Raw genomic sequence first — 22,263 nt, forward strand, 5'->3', positions numbered from 1 at the left:
GTCCTAGACTCCCCCATCAGCAGAAAAAGGTTTTCTCTATTGACAGTGTCAAATCTTTTCAGTATCCATAAAACCGTAATCAAATCACAACTTAACCTTCTATATCCCAGGGAATATAAGCCTAGTTAAATGTAATTTCTCCTCATAATTTAATCCTTGGTGAATCTGCATATCCCCTTTTCTCACAGCCTCTCTGCCTTTCAATGAACTGCAAAGCTTTCTATTTCTTTAGACATGTGATTGTTTAACGAGCTCAAGGTGGCTTTGTCTGCTTCAAATCCTAGGAGAAAGCTTACAGGAAGTAGACAACCAGCAGGTTCCATCAAGCCTATCCTCACTACTCCTGGGATGGCATCTCAGGTACTCCAGCACAAGCCTAAATGCACCAATTTTAGAAGGAGCAGTGGCAATATGATACCAGAAATAAGTACAAAGGACATTGGTGAGTACCAGAGCGGAAGCTATCACTGCTTCACTAGATGCTTTGAGCTTCGCTCCACAGATTCTGCCAGTCCTGCTGAGTATTGCCAGCATTTTCTGTTTTTATTTTTGATAAAGAAGGTCTGACTTATTTCAAGAAACAAGCTGTTAAGCAATTACATCCTTCCCCAGTGAGACAACCAGTTCAGAGCATGGCTCGAACTCTTTACAGCCATATCCAACCCACATATATGGAATCATTGAATTATAGAATGGTTACAGCCTGTTGTGGTTATGCCAGCTCTCTGCAAGAGCAACTCAGCTCGTTTCACTCCCTCACCCTTTCCCCATAGCCCTGCAAATTTTTTCTCTTCAAGTGCTTATCCAATTCCCTTTTGAAAGCCCTGATTGTATCTACCTCCACCAACGTGGGAAAAAGAACCAAAGGAAGGTCTATGATAAAGTAGAAGGCAGAAGAGATTAAATGACAAAATCTTTTGTCATTGTTCTTTTCCCCACCCTCCCCCCTTTATTTACTTAAAACTTATAACACCTATAACTTTTCCCAGCTCTGATGAAAGGTCATCAACCTGAAACGTTAACTCTGTCTCTCCACAGATACTACCTGACTACTGAGTATTTCCAACATTTTTGGTTATTATTTCAGATTTCCAGTATCAGCAGTATTTTGTTTTTATAAATAGAGGTGAGATGTTTTCTTTGAATATACTGAAATCCACTCTAGACAGGCAGGATTTACTCAACCAGTCTCAAGACAAAAGAAATTTATCCCAGAAAGCTATCAGAGCCATTTTAGAACAAATTCCTAGAAAAATATACCAGACCCACTGTGGCATTGCTCATAGCCAGTAGTGGGCTTTGCAGTTGCTCTTAAACTCAACCATGGCACTGACATCATGTTTCTGGGTTTCCTGATCAATTAGTGAGGGTGGACGAATCTGTCAAAGGAAGGATTTCTAGTTAAAGGGACTCTGGCAGGGGTCACAATGGCTAACCTGTACATTGATTCTGGAGGCTTCAGCAAAAGGAATGGAAAGCTGGAAAGGAGACCTAGGAAGGCTGTCCCCAGGTCTCTGACTCTTACCTGGAGGGTCTGCTGTGGGATCTGAGGGACTGAAGTGAGATTATTGCCAAGAATGGGAGGAAGAGGCTGGTTTCTCAAACCAACCAGGCAAGAATAGAAGCGGCCAAAGAGGCGAGCAGGAGTGTGGTCCGTCAAACCTGGAAACAGTGCCCCAAGCGGTTCAAGGACCTCAGGAGGGCAAGAAAGGTGAGTGGCATTATACTTTCAGGTGCCAAGCCCCACACACTGACTTTTCCAGCATTCTCCTGCACAACACTCCTCAGACCAACACAGTTTGCAGCTCCACTCATCTCTCTCTGCAGCCACCTCCTCACATCACTATCTGAATAGCCAACACTCACACACCTTCATCTTTGCGCCATCTCACACCCATGCCTTACACTCTCAACATATGTTGTCCTTCCCTCCTCTCAACCTTCTGCTTTCTCTCCTTGCAGAAGAGTGCAAAACTCCAGGGAGAGAACCCAGGAAGGCAGGGGGCGGGATGGTGTTAGGAAGCGGAAGTTTGCATCTACAGTGATAGGCACCTTGATGGCTACTGGCAATGGATGGAAACCTGGTCCTCTGGGAAGGGGGTGTTTAAGGAAGCTGCAGATGTCAGCAACAACTCGCTGTAAAAGCCCGAGCTTCCTGAGGCACCGGTGCTCACATACGTCATGAGAGCTGATCGTCTGCCTGTAGAAACGGTGTTGGGGGGGGCTCGACTCTTTCAAACTGTATCTCTGTGCCCATTCATTCCATTCGGTGGAGCAACATGTGACTGAGAAGGCAGCTGGTGGTCTGTTGATGTTGCTTTTGTTGTTGCTCTTGTTTCTCATCAGAGGTCTAAGGTGGAGCTGCATAAGCTGCTCCCATGCCACAGTGAAAGCAAACAAAAGAAAACTGCAGATCAAGGTGAGTGAAGTCCAAGTCAGGTGACTGACTTCTTGGAAGTTGGAAATCACCTGTCAAGCAGGGAAAGCACACACTCAGAAGTGAGCATCAGCAACTATTCAGTTTCAGCATTTGAAGGCCTTCCAGCCTGTCAATTTCACTGTACAAGCACTCCCCTCTGTGCTTTCACTTGGTTGACCCTGGCGAGTTCCACACAGCTCGGGAAACCTGTACTGGCTGTTAAAGCCAGAATGCTGGGTTAAATCCTCAGTTAATTGGGTATTTAAATATTGAAATTACTTACCCGACAGCACAACAGGGGTTTCCTACGCATAAGACTGTTTTCATTAAAAAAAATCAATTCTATCGTAATAATTAAGAGTTTGGAATTTGTCCTCCAGCTTTTTAGCAAAAAGTTTGGAAAAACTCAAGTAGTACCGCAAGAAACGTTCTATCTGTGCCCATCCTTAACCCACCATCATATGGAATGTCCTTCCTAAACTTCTTTCCAACCTCCTTCTTTAAGGCTTTCCTTCATATCTTTCTGACCAAGATTTGGTCTGCTGCTCCTTATGCCTGTGAAGTTGCTATATAAATGCAAACTGTTGTTGAGTGAACATTTCTTAATTTCTTAAAAGAACAATGGTTGCAAAGTTCAGCTCCATAATGCATTGTTGCTCAGTACTACGTGGTATTTTGCCTACAAAATGGCATCCACAGTGCACACGCACACACTTGTGCTAGCCAGGTCAGATGCTGTTTGGAGAAGGCATTAGCGCACACGTAGTGAGTGTCCGTCCTAAGTGTGTAGAGAAAGCAGACTGTGAAGTCAATCAGTGTGTAATGCTGATTTGACGCCAGTGGTACCATTTTGGAGCTCAACATTTCAGCTAATCCTCGCTCATAGTCTTGCGCAACTGAATGTGCATTCAGTAGCAAGAGAAAAACTCCAACCAGCGCTATTTAAAGGGATCATCAACTACTTTCAGGTCATGTTGCTGATTGATTTCTACTGGCTCTTGCTGTGATTAAGTGTTGGTGGTGGTTTTCAGAGTTCTTTAAAGTTGTTGAAGTCTACAGAGAGTGGTGTGGCACTCGCTGAAGGACTTTGTCCTGACTTTAAGAATTCTGCACAAATCACTTGCGCTCAGACATGGGTGCAGGAGTCTGCAACCCCTTGAACTACAGCATGACGAGGAGAATGAACAAAGGCGAAACAGAACAGGACAAACTGCTTGCAGAGGGAAGAGAAGGAGGGACAGAAGGGCTATCAGAAGAAGGCTATATTGCCCATAGTGTTCAACTAACAATTCTTGTACCTAAACCACTTCACTAAAGAAATCCTCACTGAAATCTGCCACCTGCTACAGCCGCAACTGCAGCCACAGATTAGGACAAGGCCTGCATTGCCAGTGGCCGTGAAGGTGACCGTGGCCATGAACGTTTAATACATCTGGCTCCTTCTAGGCTGAAGCAGGTAGTTCTGCAACATCTGCCAGTTGAAGGGATGTCACTGCGGCTCTGGGCCAGATCTCTAAAGCCCGCTTGGGGTGGGAAGCAGGTTTGTGCGTGATGTGAAGATTCCATTCTCGGAGATTGGCACTGGGTCCCACCGCCTCCAAAACGTGAAGCTATTTTTAAAGGGACGCCGGGAGGGAGGGAACGACATCCCCACATGTCTCCAATTCAGTGCCTGTTGAGCTCATTGTGGAGCTCATTAACGGGCTTGTAAGCAGCAGTTCACAATTTTCAAAAGAAGGGCATTGGGAGAACACCAGGTCTGGAACACAGCAGGGTGAATAGGTCATGAACACTGCAGGGGTCCATGAGAAGGGCTGATTAACATAATGCAGAGGCCCAAAATGAAGCTCAGCTACTCAAAAAGTGCCGCAGAGTAGCTATTGCTGGAGCTGTCAGACTTGTTTTTCTCAATGGTGAGTGGTAGGAATTCGGAGAGAGAACGAGGCCGCTGCCATCACTGAGGCAGCTGGGGATGGCAGGGAAGGCCAGTTGAACGTAAAAAGTCCAGCTGAGATTGTTCAGATGGGAACAGGTTACTGTGACATTGGATCGAGCAGCCAGGATGAGCTTCAGCAGATGCAACCTCCTGGACAGAGGGCTGCAAGGGGAAGAAGGCACTACCCTAGACATCGGGTCTATCGTTCAGAAGTCAGCTACCTGCAAATGAAAGAGTGCCAGTGTCATAGGAAGCTATGCCTACCAAGGCAGATGGTCTCGGACCTGGGTGCTCTGATTCACAATGATCTCTGGCCTTGCAGCCTGGGCCCCATGGCAGTCCCTTAACTGCAGCCGTCAAGGTCACTGTCTATGCAACCAGGTTATTCCAGGAATCAGCTGTGGACCTAGGTGGCATCTCGCAGTTGGCAGCTCATCACGTTGTTACGACCAGGTGAGAGAGGTCTAGGCTTCCCTTTCACCTTCACCTGGTCTTACTGTAACAGGGTTTAATTTTAAACACATCCTGTTTTTAGCTCCCCCTTGGTGAATCCTTGTTCACCGCTTTCCAATTATAAGGCAAAGAAACCAGCACAAACAGGCTTTATTTATTTATTTAGAGATACAGCACTGAAACAAGTCCTTCGGCCCAACGAGTCTGTGCCAACCATCAACCACTCATTTATACTAATCCTACACTAATCCCATATTCCTACCACATCCCCACCTTCCCTATATTCCCCTACCACTTACCTATACTAGGGGCAATTTATAATGGCCAATTTACCTATCAACCTGCAAGTCTTTGGCTGTGGGAGGAAACTGGAGCACCCGGTGAAAACCCACGCGGTCACAGGGAGAACTTGCAAACTTTCTTAGGTTCAAAGAAGAAAAGTTGAACTTAAACTTAAACTCTAATTCGATTAACGCCTATGGATAGACGCCATGCCCACGCTAGCATGTATAAGTTATACAAACATGCAAATAGAGACAGAAAAGATCAGAATAAAAATAAAGTAGAAAAGTCTGAGGCAATATCTGAAGAATTTTTGTTACTGTTTTTCGAGCACACTGTCAACTCCTTGATTGTAGGTCAATCTTTCTTTTTGTTGGGACTCAGTATTCTTCTTAAACCTTGTTCGCTGTAGGAGACATTTCTCTCTTGGGCTTCATGTGTCTTCAGTAGATTCAGAGGCTTGTGAGAAAGAGATGGGAGCAGACAAGAGAGAGATCTTCTCAGTCCAGAAACAAACAGACTTTCTGCCCAAACTGTTTGTACAAATTCAAAAAACTCAGGTTGTCCAGCAGATTAGTCATGTGACTAGCTGGTTTGACCATGTCCATTTGTGTATTCGGCCATCTTAGCAGTCAACCTGGAATGCAAACTCCCCCACCTTCAACATCTGGTGATCAAATGTCCATTGTGGGTTGAATGTGTCAGGGAATGGCTGTTTTGTCTTTCCAAACACTATCTGTTAATATGCAAATGTCTTTCCAGCCATGGCTGATCTGTTTAATAAGTCCTTTCTTCACTCCAGTAACAGTTTAAAATCAATGTTCATGACAAAATTCATGTGCCTCATTCTTGGCAGATGGGGGCCTAGCCTGACACCCAGCTGAATGAAATGCGATTGGAGAAAAGTGCATTTCATTAAAAGGGTCAAGAGAAAAGTATGATACAGAAAAAAACATGCATTTCTCTCATTCATTCATAAATCTTAAAACTTATTAAAATCACCCCTTTTCTGGCATCCCAATAAACACTGGTTCTTTTTTGGGGAAGTTTCTCTTCCGTTTGCCCATTTCCATGGCTGCCTCGGGTCTTTGTTCCTGCTGAGGTAATTTATTTCCTCAGGAGAGTCCGTAGTGGGCGGGTCTATCCTGAACTCTCCTTCAGTGCTTTGCTGAGTTATGCAAAGGCTTTTGATTTTAGGGGGATGGGTGGTTTTCTTATTTCTGGCTGCGGGGGAGGATTCTTTGCTAATCTCCCCTTTGTCCCAGAGGACACACCTGCCTGCAGGTATTTGTGCAGACCCTACTGAACACCCGTGACACTTAGACTAGGTGAGGCATCACCCTCATGGTTTCTCTCCCCCTAGAGGTCTTTCTTTGTCTCTGCAGGTTCCTGTAAATGCTGTTAGCAACTCTGGTGTGGTGCATCTAGTGTCTGCATTTACATAGGAGGATGTGGGGTCTAACCTTTCAAGTTTTTCAGGATTGGCTGACCGGATCCGGGATTCCTCCTGGACTTCCTTTAACCTGCCCTCTTGGTCACTTTTTCCCCTTCCCTATCTAACATTTTGCCAGTCTTGTGCCTGAATGTCCCCTTTTGTTCTCGGCGGAGGTCCCTTACCGTTCACCAGCCCTCTGCTGGAGGGTCATCTTAACACCAGTACAGGACCTAAGGGTACAGGTTTCACTGTAGGTTGGGGTTTCCCCTCAACCTGCCATATGTGGCAACACCTGCAGTACTCCACCACATCTTTGTGGAATTTTGGCCAGTCAAACTGCTGTCTTATGTGGGCTTTGGTCTTTTGTATACCGGCATGTACAGCCACCGTCGTCTTGTGGGCCCTTCTTAATATTTCTCTCCGGTACCTCTGTGGCACCACTAACTAGTGAACTACTGCCCACTCCTTGCTCTCAGGTCAGTGAGGAGAACTCCATTTCCTCATCAGTACTTCATTCTTTAAATAGTAGCAATCAGGGACTCCCTCTGCTTCACTTTCAGACTGGGCAGCCTGTGCTAACTCTTGCAATACTGGGTCAGCTCGCCGAGCCTCAGCTAGGGAAAATCCATTTAATTCATTCCCTGGGTCTCCTAACTTTCCAAAGAAAGTCTTGGACAGGCAGACCTCACGGTCATCTGCCTGCACTGTCAATGCAGTCTCCTCTGGGGGAGGTGGTTTGATCATAGCCTGATCTACTACACATTCAGAGAAACTGCCTCCTGCAGTCTTTCTTTCACTACTGGGAGGGCTACCACCTTCACCAGATCATTACCTAAGGGCAGGTCAGCCCTATCCACAGGCAAACTAGGGATAATCCCTATAGTCACCGGTCCCGAAACTAGGCCGCACTCCAGGTGCATGTAGTGTACAGGTACAGGCATACACTGCCTTCCAATACCATTCACCACCATTTTGGTGTTTACTGCACTCTCTGGGGGAAAGGTCAGGCCTTTTCCCTGTAAAAGGGATCTAGTGGCCCATGTGTCCCTAAGAATCACTATGGGCTTGCTTGCCCCCTCAAGAGGTATGGGGTTACTCTCCCTTCAGACACAAAACCCTGATAACCTTCAGGAACCCTATTAAATATTCCTGCACTTGCAGCGTTAGACTTCCTGGGTCTCACTCTTACTGCAGTTAAAGCCACAGCTTGTTCTGCTGTGCTTTCCATCAGGTTCACTTCTTTGCTGAGTGGGCGGTCTTGATTAACCCTGCAGGTTTTCCCTTTAGTTTCCAGCAGTCAGCTGTTAAATGCCCTGCTTTATTACAATGGAAGCACATAGGTCTCCGGGTCTCACTCTTGCTCACAGCACCTTCCTTTTTGGATGGAGGAGGGCCCCCTGTGTCTCCTGCTTTCCCATCTCTCCCAGGACTGCTTGGGCTCCTATCACCTTCCCACCCTTTGTCCCTTTCGGATTTGTCAGGGCGACTGGGAAACCGACTTATAAATTAAAGCAAGTTCATCGGCCAGGATGCAGCTTGCTAGGCTCTCTGAACCCGCTGCTCCTCTACAGGGGTCTTGATGGAGAGTGGGAGAGAGTGTTTAAATTCCTCCAACAGAATTACTTCTCTGAGATTCTCATAGCTTAGCTGTACTTTAAGAGCCCTCAACAACTGATCAAAAGCCAGCTGCTTACTGCTTTCAAACTCCAGATAAGTTTGATTAGCTTGCTTCTTGAGGGTTCTAAACTTTTGGCAATAGGTTTTGGGTACTAATTCATACACCCCAAGGATAGCATTTTTGGTCAGTTCATAATTTGATGAACTCTCATCTGGCAACAGGGAATAAACCTCAAGCGCTTTTCCAGTGAGCTTGCTTTGCAGTAAAAGAGGCCAGGTCTCAGCTGGCCATTTTAGCAGCCTTGCCAGTTTCTCAAAGGACACAAAAAAATCTTCTACATCCCCCTCATTGAATCTTCGAATTAGTTGAGCTAGTTTTAACAATGTGGTACCCAGCCCTGAATTATGCTCCTCCATACTGGTCATGCTTTCACTGGGGTTACTCTGTTGCCCCCTAGTTAACTCAAGCCACTTCAGCTCTCTTTCTGAAATATTCCATCTCTCTCTCTCTCTCCTCCACTCTCATTCCTTCTCCTGCCTTTCTTTCTCTCTCCCTCCATGTTCCTTCTGGAAGTCTCTCTCTTTCCCCAAATTCAGGTTTCCTCTGTTCCAATTGTATCTTTGCTAACAATACCCTGTTGGAGTCTGCTTCTAACCCCGTTTCTGCTTCTTCAGATTCAAGGGAAAGGTGGTTGGCCATTAGACTTAGGAGTTCAGACTTCATAGCCTTGCCACATACAGTGATCCCACATTGCTCAGCCATTTTCCTCAACTCCTCCATAGACAGTGCTTTTAACTTATCCCGTTACTTCACCCTGGCTTGGAGAGCTATTAGCTTCAGTTGCAGACATGTTAGTATTCAAGCACAAACAACCACAAGAAAACCTGTATTGAAATCTTGCTCTGTTTTGATTGAAAACAATTTGGCTTTCCACTTCCAATTTCTCGTTTGTCTGTGAGTCAATTCCAGATGCTAGCACCCAAATTTCTGTTCTGACCAGGTGAGAAAGAGGTCTAGGGTTCCGTTTCAGCATTCACCTGGTCTTAATGTAACAGGGTTTAATTTTAAACACATTGTGTTTTTAGCTCCCCCTTGGTGAATCCTTGTTCACTGCTTTCTAATTATAAGGCAAAGAAACCAGCACAAACAGGCTTTCTTAGATTTAATGAAAAAAAGTTGAAATTTATTCGCCTACGGATACACGACGTGCCCACGCTAGCATGTGTATGCGATACACACAGGCAAACAGAGGCAGAAAAGAGAAGCAAAATAAAGTGGAAAAGTTTAAGGCAACATCTAAAGATTGTTATTACCTTCTTCGAGCTCACTGTAGAGTTCTTGATTGTAGGTAGATCTTGCTTTTCGTTGGGGCCCAGTGTTCTTCTTAAACCTTGTTCGCTGTAGGAGACTTTTCTGTCTTGGGTTCATGCATCTTCAGTAGATTCAAAGGCTTGTAAGAGAGAGATGGGAGCAGACAGGGAAGAGATCTTCTCAGTCCAGGAGCAAACACCTCATTCTTGGCAGGTGGGGGCCTAGCATGACGTTACCAGGCAGATCATGAATGCCATATTCAAGAGGGCAGGGGACTACACTGACTTTGAAACAGATGGGCCTGCGCAGGCACAGAAGGCATTGGTTTCCGTCTTTATTGCTGGATTCCCCAGTTGCAGGGTATCATCGATTAACAGGAAGGGCTCCCACTCCCTCAATGTCCAACTGGTCTGCAACTACAAGAGCTTCCTCCATATGTGCACTCACTTTCCCGGCTGCTGTCATGCTCCTTCATCCTCCGTCATTCCAGGCTGGTTCGGATCTTCACTCCATCCCCCAAAATGCGCGGATGGGGACAAGGGAAATCCCTTGAAGAAATGGCAACTCACCGCTCTACAGGAGCCACAGAGGTGATACAACCAATCCCACTTGCTTGGTAGGCCAACCATTGAGTAGGCCATTGGGCCTCTGAAAATGCAATTCCGGTGCCTGGACCAGTTGGGTGGCACCTTCCAATACCCTCCTGCAGGGTCTCTGTCATTGTGGTGGTCTACTGCGCTCTCCGTAACTTGGCCCTCCAGAGAGATGTGGATCTTAGTTAGTTAGTTAGAGATACAGCACTGAAACAGGCCCTTCGGCCCACCGAGTCTGTGCCGACCATCAACCACCCATTTATACTAATCCTACACTAATTCCATATTCCTATCACATCCCCACCTGTCCCTATATTTCCCTACCACCTACCTATACTAGGGGCAATTTATAATGGCCAATTTACCTATCAACCTGCAAGTCTTTTGGCATGTGGGAGGAAACCGGAGCACCCGGAGGAAACCCACGCAGACACAGGGAGAACTTCCAAACTCCACACAGGCAGTACCCAGAATTGAACCCGGGTCGCTGGAGCTGTGAGGCTGCGGTGCTAACCACTGCGCCACCCTTGATGACAGTGAGGCCATGGAAGGAGACAGCTCATCAGTGGGAAGGGCAGGAGGTAAGAGAGCAGGAGGAGGAAGAGAAGGCAGAGGGGGATAACATTGAACAGAGAGGTGCCCCTACTGCACAACAAAGTGGCCTCCCCGTCACTATTCGGAAGAGGACCTCCCTCCTCTTCCTCAAGGCCTCCAGAATTAGATCCAGGTTGGTATCGCTGAAGCAAGGGTCTGCTCTGTCCCTAGTTCCAGACCTCAAGCTCCCCTGTGACATCTCATTTCCTTCTGGTGAAGTGGAAGGTTTTGGCACAAATGATCTCTCCCTCAGGACAACCAACAGCCTCAGTGATGGCTGCCATGGGCTATCTACATGAGTGCCACAGTTCATCTGACCTACCTCCATTCCTTCCCCTACTGGTTCAAATGGACAAGAAATCCGTCTCCATACCAATTCAGGGCTTATGCATTTGAAAATCTTAATCAGTTTCCCATCGGAGGTGGGTTTCTGACCCAAAACCTGACCTGGCTCCAGCTTTGCACCTCAGTAATGAAAATACAGCCCTATGTGTTCCAATAGAGCGGAACACATTTATTTCTCTTGTCAGAGAGAAGCAGGTGGAGTGAGCAAGCGGCTTAGCAAAGATTGCCGGCTTCCCCATGGTGCTGAGTGCCATTCGCTGCACAGATGTCGTTTTGCAGGTGCCACATCTCAATTCTGATATGTACTGCAACCGAAAAGAGATTCCACCCATACTCAGCGCATCATGCAGATCAATACAGTCATGCTTTCATTCTGCAGAAAATACAATCGGCATTTGAGTGACCATGACAAAATAGAGGGTGGCTACTGGGCAACAAGGGCTATACTTTGATGACATGGCTCATAACTCCAGTGCACCACCACAAAATAAATATGCCAAACCAGATTTACGAATCAAACAATGCCAAACATCAACTAATAACCCTTGTGAATTCCCCTAGTTCCTGTCTTCTGTGTACCTTTGCCTTTCATAGTGCTCCTATGCAGTACTACCCCAGTGGCAGCATGACTGGTGGAAAGCTTCTGACTTCCAATGGGAGAAATTGCACATGGCATTGCAGGATGACCCCCGAGCAGCTCTGGGCTTAGAAACAAGAAATGCTGGAAATACTCAACAGGTCTGGCAGCATCTGTGGAGAGAGAAGCAGAGTTAACTTTTCGGGTCAGTGACCCTTCATCAGAACTGGCAGATATTAGAAATGTAAGAAGTTTTAAGGAAGTAAAGTGGGGGGTGGGGCAAGAGATAACAGAAGAGGTGTTGATAGGACAGAGGGTCACAGAGAATAACTGACCAGGTCATGGAACAAAGGCAAATGGTATGTTAATGGTGTGCTTTAAGACAAAGCGTTAGTACAGAGAATAGACTGGAAAGCACAAAGCACACCAAGCACAAACATTAAAAAAACCCAGAAACAGTGGGTAGGCACAGTAGAAACAAACTAAAAATAAACTAAAGAATAAGTAAACATAAAAAGGGGGGTCCGTCATGCTCTGAAATTATTGAATTCAACGTTCAGTCCGGCAGGCTGTAGCGTGCCTAATCAGGAAATGAGATGCTGTTCCTCGAGCTTGTGTTGATGTTCGCTGGAGCACTGCAGCAATCCCAGGACAGAGAGTGAGCATGACAGCTGGGGCGGGGGGGGGGGGGGGGGGGAAGTGTTGAAATGGCCAGCAACCGGAAGCTCGGGGTTATGCTTACAGATTGAGCGGAGGTGTTCCGCAAAGCGGTCACCCAATCTTCTGCTCACATCTCTGTCCTGGGATTGCTGCAGTGTTCCAGCGAACATCAACGCAAGCTTGAGGAACAGCATCTCATTTACCGATTAGGCATGCTACAGCCTGCCGGACTGAACATTGAGTTCAATCATTTCAGAGCATGACGGGCCCCCCTTTTTATGTTATTTTTTCTTTTTTATTTGGTCATTTTATTTCTACGGTGCCTACCCACTGTTTCTATTTTTTTTTAAAATGTTTGTGCATGGTGTGCTTTGTGCTTTACAGTCTATTCACACCCTCTCTGTACTAACGCTTTGTCTTTCAGCACACCATTAACATACCGTTTGCCTTTGTTCCATGACCTTCTGGTCAGTTATTCTCTGTGACCCTCTGTCCTATTAACACCTCTTTTGTTATCTCTTGCCCACCCCCCACTCGATTTACTTGCTTAAAACCTCTTACATTTCTAATATCTGCCAGTTTTGATGAAGGGTCACTGATCTGAAATGTTAACTCTGCCTCTCTCTCCACAGATGCTGCCAGACCTGCTGAGTATTTCTAGCATTTCTTGCTTTTATTTTCAGATTTCCAACATCTGCAGTATTTTGCTTTTATTCTGGGCTTGGAAGGTTTGGCTTTGGACTGCAACATCTCCTCATGCACAGCAGCAGTCTGGGCTAGCTAGTTGACAGATAACAAGGGCACTTGTGGAATGGCAGTGGTGGGAGGATGAATGCTGTCATCCTGAGGGTGAACAGCAGGTTCATTCTCCATAAAGGCACTGCCACTTCCCCAGAAAGCACCTCATCAATCCTAGGAATGTGTTGGAGGACAGATTGCTGGAGCGCCGTGACATCCTGTGAGTGCCTTTGAATATTGGTTTCTGCAGCCATGGTAGCAGTAATCTAAGCTTGCATGGTAGCAAGCTGAGTTTGCAAGTCTGAGCTTCTACTGCAGCACTCAGATTTTGGGTGGAGACCGAGACATCAGCCATCAGACACTGCATCATGGTCGAGTCCACAGTGTTGAAATGGAGTTGACCACTACTTGCACGCTGGTATGGGGGTCCAAGCTCTGCACAAAGCCCTGTGACAAATTAGTGCTGGATTCCTCCAATGCGCCAAGCATTTCATTGTGCATCCCCATCAGTCTTTTTTTGTAGGCCACCCCATCAAAATCCTCACTTGCCCTCCAGTGAGCACTGTGCTACCTCTGTCACCTGCCCTAGCTGCAGCCCACTTATGCCCAGTCTCACCACATGTAGATCTACCTCTTAGCTATCCTCTAATGTACACACAATGTCAGTATCTGAGCTGGTGGCTTTGAAAGCGAGTGACGACATTTCTTCTTCAAACTTTTTGCTCTTGCAGTTCTAGCTCCTTCATCACTGCCTAGCCACGTTGCAGTTCTTGGGTATCTGAAAGGATAAGGGCACAAGGGTAGGGCTGTGGTGAGGTGTGGTGGGTGGGGGAAGCGAGAGGTGCATACTTACACCATCTGCAGCTTGTAAATTAGAAGATTGTGGGATGTGCAGGAAGTGGGATGGAGGAGGATTATTAGGTGTCAGGATACTGTCAACTTCAATTGTTTCAGTCCTGTCACTAGCCACAGTGAAGGCCACATTAATAACGGTGACCGCCACCTTATCCATCTAAGTTAAAACATGCAGCTTTGCCATATCCCACTGGTTAGATGCTGCTACCTCTGGTTATGCACCACCATGTCCTGCAACAGGGAAGGGTGTCAGTGAGTGTGGTACATTTCATTTGGGTGATATGGTTGTCATGCTTGAATCGCTGACAAGTGTGTAAACTGTGAGATATGAGTGTGATGCTTGCAGCAGTGCCAAGTGAGGGTGACGTAAAGCTACGAATGTGATTAGATTAGATTAGAGATACAGCACTGAAACAGGCCCTTCGGCCCACCGAGTCTGTGCCGACCATCAACCACCCATTTATACTAATCCTACACTAATCCCATATTCCTACCAAACATCCCCACCTGTCCCTATATTTCCCTACCACCTACCTATACTAGTGACAATTTATAATGGCCAATTTACCTACCAACCTGCAAGTCTTTTGGCTTGTGGGAGGAAACCGGAGCACCCGGAGAAAACCCACGCAGACACAGGGAGAACTTGCAAACTCCACACAGGCAGTACCCAGAATCGAACCCGGGTCCCTGCAGCTGTGAGGCTGCAGTGCTAACCACTGCGCCACTGTGTCATGACCAATAAGACTGTTGGTAGATTATTTGAACTGTGGTGCATTGAGCAGTATGTCCAGCTATTGGTGCAGTTGATGTGATATGGCATTTGAAGACAATTCACCAACTTTGGCCATTCATGTTAGTCATTGAGCTTCTAGTGGCATCGCATCCAGGTCCTCAGGGCTGGGCTCCTGACATTGACTGCCATAGCTATCTGCTCCCACTGTCTCTGCAGTTTGTCTGGAGGGCCTCCTGTGGACGATGGACCTCTCTCCTACTGTACACCTCCTCCTGCTGGGCATCCAGTGCAGTGTCAGGAAGGTTTGGAGCATGCTCATTGCCCTGTTTTGCTACAATTCAGTGTTCTTCTTGATCGTACTCTCTTCTGCAACCAATTCCAGCACCTGCTCCAGCCAAAATGCACCTCCACTTTAAAAAGTGCAAGCTGGCTTTAAGTAGTGCAAGCCTCACAACCTGAGCCACTCAGCAGTGTGTTTTGTGCTGGCTGTAGACAGCTATCATGCAAATCAGTAGACAGCATGAAGTTTGCATGCTGCCTGCATTGGATGCAACAGACATGGGTTAATTATGCAGTGCGATATCTGCGGCCATTTTCTACCACGGTTCACTTTAGTGGCCAATGTCTCCAAGAGTTCCCTCTGCCACCAGGATTAAGGCTATTTTTCTTTCTGTATATGAAAGTGGAATGAAGAAATAATAATTGCTGGAACAAAACTTTGCTCTATAACAGGTGTGCCTGGTTAAACAATCTTTGCTTTATCAAGGGGCTATCGGGGGTAGGCAGTAATGTGGAGTTGAGGTTACAATCAGATCAGCTACAATCTTATTGAATGGCACAGCAGGCTCAAATGGCCGAGTGGCCTACTCCTGCTCCTAATTTGGATGTACGTATTAAAATTTAGGGGAAATGTGAAGATTTATAAGCTATGATTTCAACTCATATCCATATCATTTGGCTTGGCCAAACAATGAATCAAATGATACAATATGAGGAATTGTAAGTAAAAACTCTTTTATTTGGAGCAACCTTGGGACCATTTGCAGTGATTGTAGAGCACCTTTTGAGGAAATGAAAAGCCTTATGGTTCCTGTGTTCCAACTGATTGACCCAGTTCCCATATATATATGTGGGAATAAGTCTTCACAATTAGCAATCTTGGGAAACATGCAAGGCACTGAAGTTTTGACTTAGAAATGAAAACAAACATTTAAGCATTAAAGGGTGCCATTCAATCCTGTTTGCCTGCACTGAACTTAGGGCCCTCTTAGGAGCTCTCCCCAAATGAATCATACTTTCTTAATTTTCTCCATTCCTTTTAAATTCTTCTTTAGAGTAATCATTCAGTATTTTTTGAATGCAAGAAATCAATTTAGCATGACTTTATTGATGAAAGGTCATCAACCTGAAATATTAACTGTTCTCTCTCCACTGATGCTGGCTGACATGCTGAGTAATTCCAGCATTTTCAGTCTTGATTTCAGATTTCCAGCATCCGCAGTATTTTGCTTTTATATTAGCATTAAATACAATTTGCTATATTCCCATTATGAAAAAGTTTTTTCAAATTTCCCATTTTAAAATGCTTATCCTGAGGTTACCGCCTTTCGTCTTGGACCAGGATTTTAAGAGCATTGCCGAGGAGCGTTTGCCAAGGTTGGAAGCAAGTAGCGCTGATGCTCCCAACCTAGACCCTGATTGCATAGCTATTTCGCAGCAGCTGGCCAATTATCTGCCGCCAGATGGTGGGAGTCTGACCATTCCGAGGTTGGAGGCAGACATTTAGGCAGCCACCGTGGGGTCAGCTGGCACAGAAGGATGTCCTGGTGCCATATTTAAAGGGCTACCAGCACCAGTATGCAGCCGGAAGCCCTCCTCGACAGAAGTCAGCCTTCCCTGAAGATCCAGCCAGCAGTGCAGGCCTGCTGGAGGACCCGCCTCCTGAATGGATGATGCCCATGGCAGGTGTACTCCCAGTCTCGAGGGTCACTCTTCCAGATGCTTCCTCCAACCATCCCCACCCCCTCTCGGCCTCCTTTCAATGCACCCAAGTGCCAGCAGCAAGATGGTACTATGGAGGATCGACTCCAAAGCCGTGGAACCTGAACTCCCCTGTCGCTGCAAAATGCCATGATCATGCTGCCCCAGCCTTCCTGTGAAGGCACGCTCCCTCACTCTACGGCCGCTGAATGCAGAAATGACTGGAGCTGTCCCCTCATTGCCACCATGATATACCTGCTGGGGCTCTGACATCCCTTGACCTCCATTCACTTTTCGGATAATTCGAATGGGCTCATAAAATACTGACCAATTACCACTTTTAACTGCCTTAAGTACCTTTTCTCAGAAGGTATTCCACTTAAACTTTCCGTCTGCCCCGAGCAAAATCTGGACATGGCATCATGACTTTGGAACTCTGTTCTGACACCATTCCACTCCCTCCAAGGTCTTTCAACTACCACTGGAATTAATTGTGTGTGTTTACCTGGTCTGTTCTCAACATTTTGATTATCTTGATCAGTCCCTTTTCTATTTTAATTCAAGAGGATATAGCCTTAGTCACCTTTCTTTGTCAGTGAGGTCTCCTCGCCCTTGATACTATGCTGATAGATCTGTATTCCACATTTTCCAGAACTATTATACCCATCCTACTGTTAACATCTAACTGCACACAGTATCCTAGATATGAACTAACTGTCATTTAGTACAGAAACATCATGATTTCTTGGGGCTGCATTAGTTTCCTCTCATCACTAACCTCAATAATTCAATTGCCTTTTTGATTTTTAAAAAAACGCATCACTTACTTTGGAGGATTTAGGTATTTGTATATCTAGATCACTCTGCCTCAATTTCTGAAGTATATTCCCATTCTTGATATTTGTTCCCAAAATTTATTACAGACCATTCTTCTGCAAACTCCACCTCTTACTTAACTTTTTTTTAAAATTCAGGAAGTCATATCACAAGTGATTAGCTCCAAGGACAATTATGAACAATGCACATGCTCGGTTAAAACACAGGAACTTTGAACCATAATAGTGAACTGTTTATTTACAATGGGACACACATAAACAAGACTACTTTAAGACATTACAATCATTTCTGAGCTGCTAGTCATGTCTATAATTTGTAAGCCTTACATTTTGCTACATCTTAACAATATATTCTACTGGTCAAATATGGTATTTTTTTTCTTTAGTTTTAACAAATTGTTGCCTTACTTTAATATTTAAATACTACAATGCTACTGTTTAGCTACAGCTACCAAACCAAACTCAAATCTGCATCACATTAAAAAACACTTGTTAATCCTCATTAGGAATTTAGTTATCAAAATATGGTTATGTTAGAACCATTAAACCATGCTACAACATTGGTTTTGCATAAATGCTTGAACAGACTTAGTTGTTTACAGACATCTTGACTTTAATTAATTCACAAATAAGTCATTTGGACATAATTTTAGTTTTAAATCAGGACAGTAAAAGTTGTATGCAGTAGTACAATAGGGTAAGTATATAATGACCATCTTCCTTGTAGCTGTTTTAAACATTACGACTAAAACTTAAAAAGATTGCGGAAAATTTGAGACCTCATTTCTACATAATCCATGTAAAATGTTCCCTATTTGTAAAGAGCTTTACATGGTGGTAAGAATATAATCAGGAACCACTGAACTGAAAAATGTTGGTTGTGATGCACTGAACTGAGTTTAGTTTGTTCACGATTACATAGTCACATTTTTAACTAACATTTGTAGCAAATTATCTCCAAGAACAAGGGCACATCTCCAGAAGTTACATTTTATTTGTGCTTAATGTTTTTTTATCTACAGTAACAGGAAACTCTGTAATTGTGTGTGTTCCATCACTTATAATTTTAATTTGCCATTATGGGACAGTTTTAATGTTACATTTTGAGCAATATTTTACTTCTAATGATTAACCAACATTGGATTTATAATATGACTGACAAAAACTGAATTTATTCTCTTTTTTATATATAATGTAACATGAAGTGACACTATGTAAGTTCCAAAGTGAATGTATGCAACGTCTGTCTGCTTGACCATCAAGTTCTGTTTCAGAGGGTGCTTTTGATCAACTGTTGCAAAAAATCTAATAAACACCATGGTCCTTTGAAAGGTTGAACTAACAGAAAATGCTGGAAATAGTCAGCAGGTCTGGCAAAACGGTTCTGACAAATGGTCAGACCTGAAACGTTAACTCCTGTTTCTCTCCACAAATGCTGCCAAATCTGCTGAGTATTTCCAGGATTTTCCATTTTTCAGATTTCCAGTGTCTTCAGTATTTCACTTTGCCTTTGAAAGGATGTCTCTTTGCAAACTTTGTATATTGTAACACACAAACACATCGCATTTTAAACTTTCATACGAAAGGGCTTCATATGTGATGAGGGCAGCTGTGTCCACAATTGTACGCCTGCCATTTGACTCAGAATGTTCAGTCAACTCTACATTAGCATTTTATAGAGATTTTTTTGTAATATATTGGATTTAATTAATCTAATAGTACTTCATTGTCAAAGGTATGTCTGAAATTCTAATTTTTCATATGTTAATCATGTCATCTTAAATGTTGAAACTAAATAGGAATTTGGCTTAAAAACTGGAAGATTTTATTGTTAGACAGCTCATCTAAAAGACCTCGCTGGCATACATTTAAACAATACCTTTCACATCCTCAGGGGGTCCCAAAGTGCTTCACTGTCAATTCATTCCCTTTTGATGAGTAGTTACTGTTGTTTTGTGGGAAAATAGTACTGTAGTGGTTGCCACTGGTAATCCAGAGGCCGACACTAATAATCCAGTGAATGTGTTCAAACGCACCATGGCTGTTGGAGAATTTAATGGGCTGTTTATGATTTAAACCTACAAAATACTGCATCTCAAATTCTGTGGTGGCAGGACTGTTTGAGGATAAAATAATCCTTTGTAAAAGGGCTTTTATACTTGTTCATTGTACTTTGCAGTAGTTGCCTAATCTTGTTTATTTGTTTGTGTGCTTTCAATTCTAAATACAGTAGCAACTTTAGCTGCCAAATGCTTTGATTTGAGTGGAGTTGTGATATTCTGTCTACTGCAGAACTGAAAATGCAAGATGTTCCATGCATGACATCTGGTATGTAGAGTACTGCATCTGTTCATCTTGGATCATGCAGCCTTTATTAGGACAGATAGTGTACATGGGAAACAAAACACACTTGCGGAACTACTATGAAGCTGCTGAAGAGTAAAATGGTACTTCTAAAGTCTAAATTGTTACAAGCCATGGATTATTTTAAGGGTAACACTAAAAATTAACTTGTTAACTAACTTACAGAAAATAAACCATTAATTAGTTGCATCTGGGCATTTGCTTCACAACTCAATGGTTAGATAGCATTGTTGCAGCTGTGTACAGATATGCTGTTTTGACTGCTGGCATGCTAGATAACAGTGTGAGACTGGTATCAAAACTGTGGAAGCAATCAAGGTTCACAGTCTAGATTTGCAATAAGTTCAGAGACAATGGGAATAATTTTCAACTTGACTGGCTGGATCTCCCGTCTGATTTTCATCCCAATTAAATTAATGGGATGAAAATTGGGTGGATTTTATATCGAGCAGGCAACACTCTCTACCAGGTTGTTACACCAGGCAATAAAGCTGAAAATTACCCCAACAAATCAAAACAAATTAATATCACAATTAAGTTGGGAGTTAATATAAATAAGATCAGTTTAGCATTAAATGTAGTTATAGATTTTCATTCCAACATCGAGATGGTTGTACATACAACTATTGTAAAAAAAAATGTGTGTATGTTGCACTGATGTAAAATTTCCATGCACAACTTTTACATGAGGTAGCAAGGTCATTTGCATTGGCACATAAATTCTATCCTTATGTTTGTAGGTCCTGAAACACTGTAAAAATGTGACCTACACACCAGACACTGTGGTAATACTGATTATGTTTCACAACATATAAATGAAGAAAACTAAACACTATTGACAGGAGACCGTGAATATCTAACCAATAATCATCAGTTTGCAGCCCAAGCATAAGACTATAGTTAAGCCAGAAGAGTACACAAAGACAACAAGTGACAATGACCAAATATGTCCTTCATAGTTATTTAGTCTTCCAAGTTCCACAAACTAATGAAAATGATGAAAAGTTGTAGGTAGGATTTTAGATGAATTGACTTTTAAAAATCGAATAAAAACCAAATTGCTGGCAGACCAGCAGTATAACAAGGCACTGCTTGGTCTTTGGAACTGAGTGCAGCAAGGCAAGTCTTAAAAGCAAGCAGTTTACCCATCCTTTTGCAAATCAGTGCATCATATGGGGTGCCTGATAAGGGAATAGTGAGGAGAAAATAGGCCAGAGGGATCAGATTAATCTTCGGGTAGGGAGAATTTTTATTTTAGCTGTAATTGCTTGTTTAATATTTGGAAGAACTGGTAAACAAACGTCACAATTTCTTATTGATAATATACGCTATTAAGTTGGTTGATTTCCATGCTACAACCTACTTATGCACATCATAATTATCTTCTATTAATCTCAAAAGATGCAATAACAAAACTGTTCTATAAATCTACTGTTCTACTTGTTTTGTAATACAAACATACAGGGAATCCATTTTAAGGCATAACAATTATAGTACTGGCTCAGGTTCACATAAGAAAAAATCTTTAGTTTCTCAACATTCTGCATTGCCATGGTTAACCTGAATACGTCATTATAAAATGATTTAGGAACCAAAATCTAGTTCTAACACATATTTATAATAATTTAGTAGTGTTCTCTGAGTAAAGATAGATTTACAAACACATTTTAGCCCAGAGAAATCGTGGTTTAAGGACTGCACCTTGCTGAACATGGGTATAATTAAGGATCAACTGGTTGTCGACAGCATTGTGATGGTGTTTTATCTAGTTTCAGTAAAGGAGGAGGAGTTATGCTATCACATATGATGCTGACTGCTTTAACTGTTGAGATGTCTTTTTAAATAGCTGAAATTAGTGGTTGCCTATTTAACATTCGTATCATTTAAATAGAAATTCAACTCTAAATTATTGTAAGATTATGATTATATAGTTATGATTACTAAAATTAATGGATTTTGACTTTTTAACATATTGGTTTAGAATTTATAAGCTCTATCACCACACGAGAGGATTACAAGATGCACTTCCTAAGAGTTATACAGCAAAACAAGAGACAGGCAGGGAAGCATGTCATCAGCAGTTGGATAGCAATAGTATATGAAATGTAGGGGTAAGGGGAAATTCATAACTGCAGAGAATAACAAAAAGAGAATATTCTGAATTGCAATTAATTCACCCAATGTAAGATATGTACTTTATTTTGTCGATATTACTTTTAAAATGCCTCTTATTTTCTTCGGTTCCTAACTTTTCTTCCCCCCTGCTCCTATTTTGAAGACACTGACTCTCTCTTGTTGGAATACAGTGCTGCAGGTGGCAGTTGTCATCTGGTACCTCACCAAAGTGATCATTTTCGCATTGAAACTGATTGCAGACAGGCTAGTTAACTGTGCAAGAGATCACAGATGAACCCAATCTTGTCCTTATTTGGTGGCCACAAATTTATCTTTTCAATAATGAGTGCTATAGTTGGAACTCTGGCTGATTTTTCATCATCCTGAATCGATGAGTGCTGCAGCCAACTATAGTG

General features: G+C 43.5%; 1 protein-coding gene across 1 annotated transcript in view; it reads right to left on the reverse strand.

The window, feature by feature from the left end:
* Window positions 1-22,116: 22,116 nt before the first annotated feature.
* The window catches only part of LOC137372396 (protein boule-like), a 161,864-nt gene continuing 161,717 nt past the window's right edge, over window positions 22,117-22,263 (reverse strand). Inside the window, exon 13 of the mRNA XM_068036284.1 lies at window positions 22,117-22,255. Coding sequence (XP_067892385.1) covers window positions 22,117-22,255 — 139 coding nt within the window. The remainder of the gene's footprint in view (window positions 22,256-22,263) is intronic.

The sequence above is a fragment of the Heterodontus francisci genome, chromosome 7 (assembly GCF_036365525.1).
Source record: "Heterodontus francisci isolate sHetFra1 chromosome 7, sHetFra1.hap1, whole genome shotgun sequence".
In the NCBI taxonomy this organism is placed as follows: domain Eukaryota; kingdom Metazoa; phylum Chordata; class Chondrichthyes; order Heterodontiformes; family Heterodontidae; genus Heterodontus; species Heterodontus francisci.